The sequence below is a fragment of the Hyperolius riggenbachi genome, chromosome 3 (genome assembly GCF_040937935.1).
Source record: "Hyperolius riggenbachi isolate aHypRig1 chromosome 3, aHypRig1.pri, whole genome shotgun sequence".
Classification (NCBI taxonomy): domain Eukaryota; kingdom Metazoa; phylum Chordata; class Amphibia; order Anura; family Hyperoliidae; genus Hyperolius; species Hyperolius riggenbachi.
The window spans coordinates 144,489,451-144,505,504 of NC_090648.1; the positions used below are offsets into that span (position 1 = coordinate 144,489,451).

The 16,054-nt window shown below is 43.2% G+C and overlaps 1 protein-coding gene and 1 long non-coding RNA gene across 5 annotated transcripts in view; one reads left to right on the forward strand and one right to left on the reverse strand.

Moving 5' to 3' along the window:
- The window catches only part of SKOR1 (SKI family transcriptional corepressor 1), a 44,783-nt gene extending 35,809 nt beyond the window's left edge, over positions 1–8,974 (forward strand). For all 3 annotated transcript variants that reach the window (XM_068275039.1, XM_068275042.1, XM_068275040.1), the window contains exons 8-9: positions 101–166; positions 8,223–8,974. In XM_068275039.1, the coding sequence (XP_068131140.1) occupies positions 101–166; positions 8,223–8,332 (176 nt within the window). In that variant the 3' untranslated portion in view covers positions 8,333–8,974. The remainder of the gene's footprint in view (positions 1–100; positions 167–8,222) is intronic.
- LOC137563066 (uncharacterized) overlaps positions 1–16,054 on the reverse strand; it is a 203,781-nt gene that overhangs the window by 26,996 nt on the left and 160,731 nt on the right. The gene's annotated exons all lie outside the window — the stretch shown is intronic.

Consider the following 16,054-nt stretch of genomic DNA (forward strand, 5'->3'; position numbering starts at 1 on the left):
TGCTGTATGTGGCCTGTTTGGTGAGGAAAGGGTTAAATATCTAGAGAAGAGACTGTCATTGAGCATGAGAAGCTAAAGTCTCCTTTCTTTCTTTCCCCAGATACCTTGTGTAATGAACTGGATCAGGAGAGGAAAGCACGCTACGCCATCCAGCAGAAATTAAAAGGTATTAACAAAGGAGACAAGAGGAAAGTGTGTCACAGAGCAATTTAAACTGTATAAAAACTGTGCATACAGAACGAGTGAGACTCTATAGACTCGGCGAATGTATTGAGCATTGGGCGGAACACGGTGTACACTCACTGCTGGTTGTTTTGTAGAAGAAATGATCAGGGAGAACAGGCATTCTGGACTCTGGCAGAGTAGAAATAAAGGGAGAAAAAAAAACTAACAGCAAATTACAGAATGCAAAAAAATGTGGACGATGCATGTCCACCATGTGTACAAAGCAAGTTGTCCAGCATAATAAACACAGCATACCAGGGGCAATGGCTAGATATAGATAATGCTGAGGATGAATGTGGACTCCACACACAGGGCATGTGGAACTGACAAAGTATATAATTAGCATTACAGGATAGGCCGTATTTAGGAATCTGATAGACGGATGTCTTTTTTCAACCAAACTAACTATGTAACTACATATGAAAGGGAAGGGAAAATGGGGAGCAACACATGAAAAGGTAAACTGAAGCTCAAAGGAGCTGTTCATGTGGTTGCTGTACATGGATGTTACACATGGAAAAAGGGGCTGCACATGGAATGGGAGGGGCACTTGCTGCACAAGAAAGGGGAGCCACAACATGCTTGGCCTAGGGGCACAACAAGTATAAATCCAGCCTTGGTAAAGATGGCCCCAGTAATTTATACAGTACAGGTATAATTGTGTCAGGCTGACAGCCATAATTGGATAGTGGAGGGTGGTGCACCCAGCAACCCCCCCAGCTGATGGATTTCACCCACAAATGTAAGGTAACAGCAAGAAGGGGTCAAGTGTTAAAAATGCATAAGGAAGCAATAATGTTAGGTATTATAAATGGATAAAAACAACCGCAAGCTTATATGGGCATGACAAAAAAAGCTATAAACAATAGGCAGCTATGGGGCTACTTCACGGTGGCAAAATTGGTGATGCATTATAATTACATTGTTTAATAAGAGGGTGAATTGAGTCTTTTACAGAAAAGTTATGCATATACATTTCACAGACCAATTCTAAAATGTCTTGCTTTACAGCCACACGTTAAGGAGAACCTGTCATAATTTGTAGCGTTCTGCTGTCTAATCATTGGTACCCTAACGTCCCTGCAAGTGACAGTATCCTGCTTCAGATCCTCTCTTGTGTGATGCTATTTCATGTGCAAACACTCACAAAGGTTCTGACTTCTCCAAATTGGAGCAGCTTATCCTTCTTCTTTCTGTCATCCACAAACCAGTGAGCACACCTTTTCTGCCTGTAACTAACCTTCTGTCACTGGCTTCTTGGACGACATGGGTGGCCAAGCCAGTAATATTACAGGGGCAGAGATTACAGGGGCAGCATTTTTTTTACTGTGTTTACACTAACAACATGCAGTCAGAGAAGGAGGAGAAGCGAGAGGAGAGCGAGGTGAAGAGGTCATCATTCGAGAAACGCAGCTTGTTGTGCTGTGTGAGGAGTCTGACAGTGAGTGAGGAGGGGGGAGGCAGGAGAGCAGCAGTGTTTCATGCAGCAGTGTTTCATTTGACTTGCACAGCAGAATGGAGGAGGTGGAACAGCTGTTCTGACTGGGGAGGAATGGAGTGGCTGAGGGTGAGCAGTTTGTTTGTCACAGACTCCCAGCCAGCAAGTTTGCTATTGAGTTGAGTTGCAGCATGTCATGTGAGAACATTACATGAAGCCGAGTAAATTGTCGGGTGCTGTGCAATCATTTCAAATTGGTGTGTGTGTGTGTGTGTGTGTGTGGGTGGGGGGGGGGGGGGGGGGGGATCCTTACAAGTTTGCCTCAGGCAGCAAAAAGTCTAGAACTGGTCCTGGTCCTGAGACTGCAGTGCTCCCCCAGCCACAGAAGGGAAAGAGGTTAAAGGTTGCCCTATGCAGGTCATTAGTGGCTTGATTGGATAAACATATTTTCCTTTCCATCAACAATTGATCATGGAGTAGCAACTGATACACTAGTTTGTAATTTTTAAAAATCTGATAGAAATTTGTATATAGTACAAAACTGTGCACCAGCCCAGGGCCCGGTCAGACGACACTGGCCGATACTATACTAGGTGTTGGGGTGGAGGAGAGAGGCAGGGCCACCAAATATTAGATAGGTCAATGAGTCCCCATAATCCGAAACAACAATACCTCAGATCTTTTTAGACAATCTAAGAAAAAAAATTCAAGGCGTTAAAGTATTGTACCAAATTATTTTATGAAATAAATAAAGGGGTTGTGCAAATATAATATCAGGGCCCATCTGCAATTCACTTTTTCTCCTGAGTTTTCTCCTAGGAGATAATTTTACATCTTTTTTTAGCACTTTGCAATTAAAAAGTACAAAAAAAGTATGTGAAAAAGTACTATCAAAATTCTTCTGAGTATTTTCTTGCTTGCTTGGCATTTAAAGGGCATTTTATTGACAAGTTGTAAAGTTATCACCTAGGAGAAAAAGTTAATTGCATATGGTGAAATTTTCACAATTTGAAAATAAAATACTTTTTTTAACCACCAGCAAGCAAATTCTCAAAATAATTTTGAGGCCTCATTCACACCTAAAATTGAAAACGTTTTTGTGCGCTTTTCCCCCCCTCCTGGCGCTCCACTGCGCGCTGCGTTTCTGGTAAAACCGCTTTTCTAAGCGCTTTTGTGGAACGGTTTTGTGATTCACTCCCTGACGCAAGTCAGGAAGTGAACTCTTTGACCCGGAAAAGAATAAATACAATGGGCTCTATTCTCAATCACACATGCGGTAAGAGATTTTTTACCGCTATATTACCGCATGTGATAAACTCTGCATTTTTTCCACATTCACTAAAAATGTTCTGCATGTTTCCCGCATGCGGGAACAATGCGTACAAAAATTTGGGAAACATGCGTAATTACATAGTAAACATGCGGAAACCATGCGGAAAAAAAGTTGCATGAAGAAACTTGTCCAAATATATCACCAAGTACTAGTAGGTGATAAAAATTCGGTAGTTAAGTCAGAAATAAGCCATCTTTTTTTTTTTTGTGAATTTAGATTTTTTGCGGAAACTACCGACTTTTGCGGACTTTTACTGGATTATTTACCCATGTGGGTAATTAATGCGTAAAATTTTACGCATGCGGTAAATTTCATGTGTAAACATTTGTGAATGTCAAGATGGTTTTTGTTCAGTCGGGAATTTACCGCAAGTGCATTTCCGCATGCGGAAAATCATTGAGAATAGAGCCCAATGTATTTATTCTAAAGAATGCGAACTCAATCGCCGCATAAATCGGTTTTGTGAGCGTTTAGCGCTCTCCCCATACCTTCTATTATAGCAAAAACTTCCCAAAAATGTTACAGGCACGCACATCGCACAAACTGCGCTGATATGAACCTTCTCATAGAGATTCATTGAACAAGCGTTTTGTGGGTGATTTAAAAAATCGCCTACACTTGGAAAAAGGCTGAAAACGCCCCTAGTGTGAACGAGCCCTCACAGAACTTTTTCACCTACTTTTTGGCACTTTTTCCATTGCAAAGTGCTAAAAAGTTATTTTAAATCGAAGATGAAAAAATATCTCCCAGGAGAAAAAATGAATTGCATATGGCTCGAGGTGTCTAAAGTGTGTACGTAATAAACTGTGTTAAAGAGAACCTGTACTGAGTAAAAATATTTAAAATAAACACATAAGGTAGCTTCAAACGAACATTGCATAATTACCTTGCCATCAGTTCCTCTCAGAAGCTCACCATTTTCTTCTGACAATAATCCCTTCCAGTTCTGACAATATTTTGTCAGATCTGAAATATATCAGTTGCTGTCAGTAAAATATCAGTTGCTGTCAGTTATAGCTGAGAGGAAAACGGATGTACCAGGTAAGGTCCATGTTTCCCTATGGCTCAAGTGGGCGATGTTACAGTTTAACTGTGTGCTGAACAGTAAACTGTTATGGGTAATGGCCATTTTAAAAATGGAGGACGGAAAATTCCCTTGATCACAGTGAACAAACAGGACGCGGGACAGGAGAAAGACACTGAGGAGTAGACTACATGGAAGGTAAGTATGACTTGTGTATGCTTATTTTGACTTTTAATTTTCAGTTCAGGTTTTCTTTAAGCAGATTTGCCATTCAAATACAATACATTACGTGCAATGCATTTTGCTCTACTCATTGTGTGGTAAGACTTTACGCAAGTAATTGTGATGAACCCAGTTTATTGCATACAGTGATTTATGAAAACAGCAATCGCCATAGAAATAGCATGTCAACAGCGCTGTTGTATCCCAAAAACATAGGCTGTTGCCTACAGCACCACCGCTTGGATGAAACACCAAAAGAACAATGCCAAATTGCACTGTTTTTAATGGAATTATTATACACAGCTACTGGTCCTCATAGAAGGGAAGAATAGGCAGCAAAACATCCAGCTAAAACACCTAGGTAGACCATTACTTTTTATAACGGCTAAATGCAGCCGTCTTTCCCAGTGTTACCACCCCACCACCAATTGGACTCAATAGCCCACATGCAATTAACATTTTCTTCCGAGTTTTCTTCTAAGAGATAATTTTTCATCTTCTGTTTAACTACCTAACGGCCGCGTCACGCCGATGGGCGTGAACGCGGCGGCAGCCCCAGGACCGCCTAACGCCAATTGGTGTCAAGTCCTGGAGCTGCAGTTTCCCAGGGAACGACAGCACGCATGCGCGATCGTTCCCTGCCCGTTCATGAGCCTGCTAGCCGCCGATCGCGGCTAGCAGGCTGTTTGTAAACAAAAGGGGAAAGAAATCCCCTTTGCTTACATCCGTACAGCGCTGCGGCCGGCCTCTGATTGGCTGGGAATCGCCGTCCTCTCATAGGCTGATGCCTATGAGAGGCGGAACAGGACGGATTGCCGTCCTGTTCAATTCTAAGCACCGAGGGGAGGAGGGAGGGAGAAACAGCCAGTATACAGGCTGAAAAAAAAATGGCCACAGCGATCGGACACCTCAGGCAGCATGTCCCCTTAGGGCACGTTCTCACCTGAGCGGGAATTGCGCGATTCCCGCACAGGGCACACCGCTAGCGGTTTTGTCAAAACCGCTACACATTGTAGCCATCTCTAGTGTTCCCACTGCCGCGGTTGCGGTTAGCGATAACCACAACCGCGCTGCATGCAGCGGTTTGTCGGCGACGAGCATTCCGCGATTAGTGATCGCTCCAAAACCGCCGCAGTGTCCAGTGATTTTTCCGCGCTAATCGCGGGAAAATCACTCCCGCAAAACGCCGGCGGTAATCGCCGGCGTTCTGCAGTTCTAAGTGTGAACGGGCCCTAAGGGACAAAAAAGGAGGTGAGTCCGATTACTGGGCTCCATAGCTGGGCTGTGCAGGAGGCTGAAAAGCCTGCACAGCTCAGCGCAACAAAAAAAAAAGAGCCTGGTCGGTAGGGGGGTTTAACACTGCGGTCCTCAAGTGGTTAAAATAACTTTTCAGTACTTTACAATTGAAAAAGTTCCAAAGAGTAAATGAAAAAGTACTGTCAAAATTATTGTCAAAATTATTTTGAGTATTTTATTGCTTGTTGGTGGCTTAAAAGGCTTTTCTGCTGTTTAATGCTGTAATGTCTCCCCTATTTCTGAAACAGCGCTGCATAATATGGTTCCACATACCTCTGTGCATTATCTGTTCTTCTTTCCGTTCCCTCCAGTTTTATGTAATCACTCAATAAAAAACTAGCTTACCTTAGCTAACTTTGCCTCAGGTCAGGTATACTTTAAGAGCAGATAGGGGTAGTCCGCAGGCCTGAGGAATGAAACTCTGTAATGCTGGGAGTTACACTAGGTTGGTGGTACATCAAGCCTCCCAAAATCCACAAAGCAATCACTGTCCATACAGCATATCAATCTAACACAACGTTTCGGGCAAACTGCCCATTGTCAAGAATCAACGTTGTGCTAGTTTTGTATGCTGTATAACCGCTGTTTGAAACTATTAAAAATGATCATTGGATAATCTATCCATCAAGGTAAAATGTACATTTCTTCCAAAGTTAAATGAGTCATAAATTACTTTTCTCTTATGTTACTGTCACTTCCAGTGAGTAGTAGACATCTGACATTACCAACAGGTTTTGGACTAGTCCATCTCTCCGTAGGGGATTCTCAGCATGGCCTTTATTCTTTATAAAGACACTCCCTGAAAAAGATTTATACAAAGATGCTAACCAGCCTCCCTGCTCACCGTAGACTTTTTTGGCAGTTGGAAGGAGCAACTGCCATTCACTAAGTGCTTTTGAAAATAAAGAAAATCCTTGGAAACCCACATGAGGATATGGCCTAGTCCAAAACCTGTCTGTTCTGTCAGATCTCTACTACTTACTGTAAAATCACAGAAACATAGGAAAAAAGTAATTTATGGCTTATTTTACTCTGGAAGAAACATACATCTTATCTTATATGTTTACATACTGTATATTTTAAATATTAAGATTTTCAGAACAGTGGTCCCTTATGCCCACAGTTCATTCATCCTAATAGCATGGCAGGGAGGGTAGGTGTCTGTCTTACCTAAGGCACCAAGAAATCCAGAAATGGACCTGCTTTGGCCAATCATTGACCTACACTGAGATCTACTAGAACTGATCATGCATCTGATAAGGACACTGTAACACAATGATCAGATGTTTACCATTTAACAAAGTCGCAGTGATCAGATTTCAACTAAAGTGATCATATCTGTTCCAAAAAATGACCCATGTATGTCAAGCTTAAAAAATGTTTTTACAGGCACCATGTAGCACCTTCTGCTAGGTCAGTGTACAAGTAACTCAAACCACGATTAAAAAAAATATAATGTAATAAGCAACAGAGTAGTTAAGCCTTTTGGCCCTGCATTTAGCAGGACTGAACACTTCTTTACTTAAAGGGCCACTATTGTGAAAAGATGTAAAATGTAAAATTCATGTAAACACATACAAAAAAAGTACATTTCTCTCAGATTAAAATGAGCCATAAATTACTTTTCTCCTATGTTGCTGTCGCTTACAGTATGTAGTAGAAATCTGAGAGAACCGACAGGTTTTGGACTAGTGAAGTCTATATCTTCATGGGGATTCTCAGCATGGCCTTTATTCTTTATAAAGACAATTCCTGAAAAGGATTTATGCAAAGATGTCCAGCGCTGTGTAATATGTTGGCGCTTTATAAATACAATAAATAAAGATGCAGACCAGCCTCCCTGCTCGCTGTAAACTTTTTGGGCAGTTGATGCAGGTGAACAGAGGCGCCAATAGAATAAAATCATGTAGTAAAAAGTTTAAAACATTGTAATTTTGTGGAGTGTATGAATAAATTGTTTTGTGTTATACTTGAAAAAGTACTGAGATCTGTGTCCTTTGGAGTGGCTAGGTATCCACCTCTACCGCATCCATGTTTTAAACTTTTTACTACATGATTTTATTCTATTGGTGCCTCTGCATCTACTAATAGTCCACCATTGGTGGAAAGGCGTAATACGTTCCACGTTTCCTCCTATCTACAGAGAGTGACTTCTTAATCCTGAGTGGGGACTGGCTTGTTCTCCCCACCTGCCTTCACAGTGGTTGCCTGTTAGGTAACCCTGGTTTGTGAGTATCCTATACTTACTTTTCACCTTTCCTCCCTTGATCCATACATACTGCACTATATTGGGCTCCTGGTGTCCTTGTGTGGTTTTTTTTTGGCAGTTGGATAGAGCAACTGACATTCACTAATTCATCAGTTCTGTCAGATTTCTATTACCTACTGTAAGTGACAGCAACGTAGGAGAAAAGTAATTTATGGCTCATTTTACTCTGGAAGAAATGTACATCGTATTTTCATGTGTTTACATGTATTTCAAATTTTATGATTTTCGAGAAAGTGGTACTTTAACAAACTCTTTGGCTTGATGACGCTCATGGAGTTCTTTACTCAACATAAATTATACATTTGTTGCAGTAAATATTATTTGTGCAGCTTGAGGCAAGCCATTATGTTATAATATGACTGATGCATGATCTGCTTCTCATCTTCATGGTATTGTCCATGTTTTGACTTTTCAGATGCAGACACCAAGAGCCTGCACAGAGAATTGTTCCTCCAGACCTCCAGCCAGGCCCCACTGAGCTACATCTGGGCACCTCGGAAACTAATGTACCCTCCAGCCCCCTGAGAGAGATAGGGAGGCACTCCAGCACAAAACCAAGCCATTCCCTGCCTCTGTGTGAAAGACAGTACATGTGTGATCCAACAGGGGAAACCTCCCCCTAGAGACAATGGTGAACTTGTAAATATTGTACAGTAATCAGCAGGATGTCTGTGCACTGAGGAATCTGAGCCAGGAACGATCCCCAGATCAACTGTGTATTATAAGGCTTTGTGAATAACTGACACATATATATATAATATAAATATATATAAATATATATATAAACAATTCTTGCAAAAAAAAGTCCAATGTATTAATTGTTTTAATTCCTATACTGTATGTTCCCACTGGACCAGAGTAGTAGCAGAGGTGCTTGTCTGGCAGCCGAAGAAAGGTGGCGCTAGGGGGTTGACGATGGTACAGTGGACACGTGCAATGGATATCTATGTACTGTGATTCTTATTAAAGCAGTATTTTTTTAAGTTATTGGGATTATTTTCTATATTTGTTTGGTTTCACCATCTTTTGTATTTTGGATGATGTAATAAGAGCACTTTAAGGAGAAATCCGCCAACTTGTGTACAAAACAGAAACTTCATTTGTTCTAAAGCTAAAAAAAAATCTGTTTAAGTGAATTTTGTTCATAAATAAATGAAACTTGCTGCATATGTTTCATTTGTACTTGGAATATTAGACTTAATAATGAAAAGAAATGCTGCTTGGGCTACTGGTTTCAGATTTAGGACTTGAGTGGAGGATCAACCACAATGCAGTCTAGGTGTGTGCCTAGGGCCTGGTTAGTACTTTCCAGGGGCCTGAATGACTTCACCTCTGACCCCGTCTCCAATTTCAACAAAAAACAGCTGTTACTTCACTTTGGACACCATTTTGCCTTAAAGGAGTTATCAGGCATATTTAATAAAAATAAGTGCTACTTACCCGGGGCTTCCTCCAGCCCCAAGCTCCCAGCATGTCCCTCGCCACAGCTCTGCCCACAGCCATTCGCCCCCGCTGCTTCCCGGTCCCCGGCGATAACGTCAGGCCGACCTGGAGGTTGGCCTGCACTGCACCTGCGCGAGCGGCGCTGTCAATCACCGCCACGTGGGCCAGAGCGGACTGCGTAGACGCAGTAGTTCTGCGCCTGCGCAGTACGCTCCGGTCCACGCGTCGGTGATTGACAGCGCCGCTCGTGCAGGCGCAGTACAGACTAACATCCAGGTCGGCCTGACGTCATCACCGGGGACCGGGAAGCAGCAGCGGTGAATGGCTGCGGGGAGAGCTGCGGCGAGGGACATGCTGGGAGCTTGGGGCTGGAGGAAGCCCCAGATAAGTAGCACTTATTTTCATTAAATATGCCTGATAACTCCTTTAATCTAGCTCTGTCATAAATTAGCAGAGATGAGGGATCACACTGGTAAGAAGGGGACACAATAGGCTTTATTCACAAACGGCAGTTCGGTAAAATAATTTTGTTCGGTAAAATACCTCATTTGGAATTTTACTCTTTTTTTCCCTCAAATTCACATTTCCAGCATGTGGTAGAAGTTTTGGAAAATTGTATACTTACCTTCAAGCAATTTTCCTTTCCTGGCAATACTCCATGGCAGCATAACATATGGGCAGTTTCCCTCCTGTAACTGCCAGATAGGACCACCCTAACTATAAAAGTAAGGCTCCACCCCCCGGACAGCATTCCTTAATTCGGACGAGCTGCCAACAGAGGGTGGGAATGTATGCTGCCATGGAGTATTGCCAGGAAAGGAAAATTGCTTGAAGGTAAGTATACAATTTTCCAAATTCCCTGGCAACTCCATGGCAGCATAACATATGGGCAATAACTAGATAGAAAACACGAGGGCGGGAACTTGCAGCAAACAGTTTTAGTTTAATCACAGCACAATATGTACAATACACAAATCACTTATATAGACTGGCCAGCGGCTAAGGAAATAACTGTCTTTCCAAAAACAGCTGTTGACAAGCACGCAGGTTCTATTCTATAGTGCTTAATAAAAGTATTTGTTAAAGCCCAGTTGGCCGCTTTACAAATAGTCTCTAGAGACACCCTACCAAGAGACGCCCATGAGGTTGACATTCCTCTGGTAGAGTGAGCTGAAACTACTTCCGGTGGTGTAAGGTTTTTTACTTTATATGCCTTCTGGATTGTACAAACTATCCATCTGGCTATAGTTCTTATGGAGGCTTCCTTGCCTCTATTTGGACCATAAGGTAGAACAAATAGTTTTTCTGAAGTTCTGAGGCGTTCAGTCATGGTCAAGTAGTTTTTAATTGTTGAAACAGGATCCAGCGGGTGCAGGATATCCGGATTTAATGGATCTGTAAAAGATGGTAACGTCCATTCCTGATTAAAGTGAAAGTAGGAAGAAACCTTCGGTACAAAGGATTCCACTGGATTTAAGGTTATCCGATCTTCGAAAAAGGAGAGATATGGTTCTTTGCAACCTAAGGCCTGGATTTCAGACACTCTGCGACCAGAGGTAATTGCCACAAGGAAAGTTGTCTTCAGCGTTAAATTGTATAAGGAACAGGTCTCTATTGGGCAGAAAGGTGAACCTGACAAAAACTCTAGTACTAGTGGAAGGTCCCACTGCGGGAACCTAGGTTTCCTCGGAGGTCTTAGTTTTAGAGTGGCCTTAAAGAACTGTCTAACTAGTGGATTAGTTGACCAAGAGACACCTAGAATTGCAGATATAGCTGAAACATGAGATCGCAATGTGTTGTATGCAAGTCCCATCTGCAAACCTCTCTGCAGAAACTGCAATATATCAGCCACTTGTGGTTTTAAGGCATCAAATGATGAAGATTGAGAAAACTCCACGAATTTTTTCCAAACTTTGTTATATACGCTCATAGTAGTAGACTTCCTTGCCGAGAGCAGAGTTTGTACAACCTCCTGTGTACAACCCTGAGCTATAAGTCTCTGTTTCTCAATCTCCAAACTGCAAGGTTCAGCCTGTCTGGATTCGGATGGCAATATCCGTTCTGTATCAGCAGATCTTGAGTGAGAGGTAGAGGCAATGGTTGTTCTATTAGGAGAGACTTCAGTAACGTGTACCACGGTCTCCTCGGCCAGTTGGGTAATACAGCTAGTATCTCTCCCCTCGAAGTCAGGACTTTTTGAAGGAATTTGAATATGAGAGGGATCGGCGGGAAGGCATAGGCTCTCTGGAAAGACCAGTCCTGCATCAAGGCATCCGTCGCTAACGCCTTCTTCTCTGGAAACCGAGAAAAGAAGTTGGTCAGTTTTGTATTGGCAGTGGTCGCGAATAGATCTATTTGGGGTAGTCCCCACTTCTTCACTATCAGACGAAAGACTCTGGGATTGAGAGCCCACTCGTTGTTGCAGATGCTTTTCCTGGACAAGGCGTCTGCCCGTACATTCTCTCTCCCTGGAATGTATATTGCCGTCAGATCCGATAGATTTTGCTCTGCGAATGCCATTATGGGACCCATCTCCTCCATCAAGGTTTTGCTGTGCGTTCCCCCTTGTTTTTTGATGTATGACACTGCGGCCCTGTTGTCTAACTTCAGCATCACCGGCTTTGCAGATATCTTTGGTAAGAAAGCCTTCAAAGCTAGGCGGGCAGCTTTGAGCTCTATTACGTTTGAGACTACATGATTCATTGGTGAACTCCAGACACCTTGAGCCACCCACTCTTCCATCGTTGCGCCCCAACCGTGAGCACTGGCGTCTGACGTTATGGTTACCCACTGTGGTGGCGTAAGAGTGTAACAGTTCTGTAAATTGGCACGGATTCTCCACCAATCCAGCGTCTGACGAACTCTGTGTGGGATGTGAATTGCTACACTCAGATCTTGCGACCTCCATTGTGTTAAGAAGTTTAGTTGAAATATCCTGAGGTGCCAATGCGCCCATTTGACTAGGGGTAATGTGGATGACATCAGACCTAATATTCTCATGCATTGCCTGGCTGTCAAAAACGAATGCTTCTGCATCAGAGTGATCCTCTGAATGATTAAGTTCTGTTTTTCTACCGGAAGAGACACAGTATCCTTGATTGTAGAGAACATTGCTCCTAGGAATACTAGGTTCTGTGATGGATCTAGCTGACTTTTTTTGAAGTTCATTATCCAGCCGAACTTGGATAACTTGTTTATCACCTTGTCTCGATGTTCTTCTAACTGTTCTCTTGTTCTGGCTAGAATGAGAATGTCGTCCAGATAATGCACCAGCCTTACCCCTTCCTGCCTGAGTAAGGCTACCAGTGTGAGTAGCACTTTGGAGAATGTTCTCGGTGAAGTTGCCAGGCCAAAGGGAAGACAGCAGAACTGGAGATGGATGCCTCCCACGAGAAAACGTAAGAATTTTTGAAATGAAGGAGCGACAGGAACATGAAAATATGCGTCCTTCAGATCGAGGGAGCACATCCAATCTCCAGCTCTGACCGTCTTTATTACTGTTTGGAGGGATTCCATTTTGAATTTGGGAATGTCGATAAACTTGTTGAGAGACTTTAAGTCTATGACAGGCCTCCAGTCCTTTGTCTTTTTTTGAACTAGGAATATCGGAGAATAGTAACCTTCGTATAGCTCTTTTATCGGGACCGGAATTGCCGCTCCTTGTGAAACCAGACCTTGAATGTATTCCAGAAGAATCTCCCTTTTCTGAGGATTCTTGGGAATGTTTGTTTCTATCACTCGGGGTAAAGGAGGAACCTCTTTGAATGACCATCTGTGACCATCTGACACAACTTGATTGACCCAAGGATCCCCTATTTTTTGCGCCCAAACTGCTGCGAATAGGGACAGTCTTGCCCCCACCAACACAGTCTGGACTGGTATTATGTCAAAAGGACTTCGCATTGCTAGGTATCGAAGAAGGGGTTCTGGTCTTTGTAGACTTTGCAAAGGTAGCTTGGGTATTTCTCCAATTTCTGTTATACTGTTTAGTGGGTACATAATTCCTTGTTTGCCTGTATTTTTGAGAACTTTGTTGTCTTTGCTGGCTCCACTTGAATCTCCTAAATTTCCTGTCCTGGGGTAATAGGCCAGTCTTACCTCCGGTAACCCTTGAGATGGCGGACTCCATTTTAGGGCCAAACAAGTTCTTCCCATCATAGGGAATCCGGGACCAGGTTAATTTCGAAGAGGGATCTGCTGACCAAGACTTTAACCAGAGTGTTCTTTTGCCTAGGATGGAATAGAGCATAGCCCTACTGGAACTCTTAATTATGTCTAAGGAGGCCTCTCCCATGAAGTCAGCTGTCATTTTAATGTTGTCTAAGGAAGCTAATAATTGTTCTCTGTCCACACCTTGCGATATTGCCTCAGCAAGATCACTCACCCATGATTTCAATGCTTTAGAGACAGATGTCAAAGCTATGGCGGGTCTGGATGAATCCGCCGCCGCCATATAGGCCTTTTTGATATCCTGGTCAAGCTGTCGGTCCTGAACATCTTTAAAGGATACCGCATCTTCTAATGGCAGCGTAGTATTCTTCGCCAGCCTTGCAACCGCCGCGTCCGTGACTGGAGTTGAGTCCACCAAAGGTTCATCTTTTTGCGATAATGGGTACATTTTTTTGAGGCGGTTACGAAGTGATGGTTTCTTTGTAGGTTGAGCCCATTCCTCTTCAAAAAGTTCCTTGATTTCATCCATCAAAGGAAATGAAATCCGAGTTTTGTCAAGGTTTTTGAAATATCTTTTTCTTTTAGAGCTATCCTGCTCCTCCTCATCTTCCCACTCTATAGCTTGCTTGACTTGATTTATAAAAGAAGGTATGGCACCAAAATCGATTACTGCATCCCAGTCTTCCGAGATTTCTGAAGCATCGTCTGAAACATCAGATTGATTAGAATTGAGCCGATCCGACGAATGGGTGTGAGAAAATGACTTTTTCCCATACTGACCCATAGCGTCCTTAACAGACTGCTTGATTACATCTGATATGTCATGGCTTTCCCCAGTAATCTCTACCAAGCAAGTACCACAGACCATTTTATCTGGCAACTTCTCCTTTCCACAGATCCAGCATTGATCCTCTGCTGGTCTGTTTGTTTTCCTAGTACACTTCTTATGTGGAGAGGAAATAGACTCTGGGGAAGTGGAGGACAATCTGGAAGAAAAAGTCCTCTTCCTGAATCCAACTTCTGGCGAAGTAAGCAGAGGATGTACTTCTGAGCGAGGTCTTTTGTTACTAGTATTTGACCCCGTAGACTTCGTATGTCTCCTCTTTGACCCATGTGACTCATCCTTATTATGGGAGTGTCTGGGACTGCAGAGGAAGAAAGAAAGCGGGTTTTAGAATACAGCTCTCTATCCAGAGAGTGAAGGCCTCTTTAACCTACCTGCCTTACCTTAGTCTGTTTTGATCTTTTTTTGAATGTTTTCCCATCTTCAAGAGACAGTGACAGCTGTGAAGGAATAAAGAAGCATGCATTTAGCATACTACAATCTGCTTCTACTCATGGTGCAGCCACAAGGAGGGTGTATGTATGAACCCACCTCTCAGAAATGCTGTAGCTGGCTCCTACTATTCCGTGCGGCGTGGGAGCGCGCCGGCGTCCTTCCTGCTCCGACCTCAGCCTGATGTGGACAGAGGGCGGGCTGGAGAGCGTCATCTAAATACGCAGTGACGCTACCGCCCATAACAAAGATGGCGCCCGCGACACTGCATGCCCCATCCACAAGTATGCCCTCAGTAAAGATGGCCGCCGCGACCTTTAGCCCTACGCACATGCGCAGTATGGATTCAAGACGCCACCCCGTCCAGCGCTAGCCGGTAAGCAAAATAACACACATAGTATACTGTAGCGAAATAGCGGCGAAAACAGACAGCAGAGTATGCCGACACATACAGGGACAATATGATTCATAATTTATGAATATTTTTTATACTGGAAGATCTAACCAGCACTACTGCCCCCATTAGCTCATTTAGAGCCCAGGGACAGAGCTTCGGTCAGGAGGCCCATAGACTGACCGGACTACCAAAACGGTAAAGGTAAGGTTTCCAGAAGGGAAGATATATATATAAAAAAGGCATATATATGTACAAAAAACAACCACCATAGAAAAGATGGAACAAAAAATAGCAGTCACTTATCTGGCAGCGAGGACGGAAAAAGGAATGCTGTCCGGGGGGTGGAGCCTTACTTTTATAGTTAGGGTGGTCCTATCTGGCAGTTACAGGAGGGAAACTGCCCATATGTTATGCTGCCATGGAGTTGCCAGGGAATAGGTAATTTACCGAACAAACATGCTTGGTAAGTCTCACTTACCAGCGTGGAGCAGGTTAGTGGTTAGGCAGGGAACTGCATGTATGACTCGGAGGTTTTCCCTGCAGTGTATCCTGTCATCCCTTTAGATGTGCTGCAGCCACCAGCTGGAGCTCTTCTGTATGCTAGAATACAGATATGCACATCTAAAGGGATGCAGAAAATCCCTAAAAAAATGTCACCTTCCTCTGTTCTGATACAGTAAAAGACCCACCCGATACCCCATCGCATCAAATCAGATTGAGAAGCAGGGCTGTGTATTGGCTGCCTGGCTCTCCCTAAAGGCTGTCTGTCAAATGTACCGCACAGAGACAGCATGGGGAGAGCGAGTTATCTGCTGCTATGAGCTGTAGAAATATACCAAACACTTTTCCTCGGTAAACCAAATGCGGTAATGTTTGTGAATTGCAATTTCTTGACATTTCTTGAGGCAATTACTGCACATGTCGGTAATTTACCTCACTAATCGGTAATATTGATTTTTCA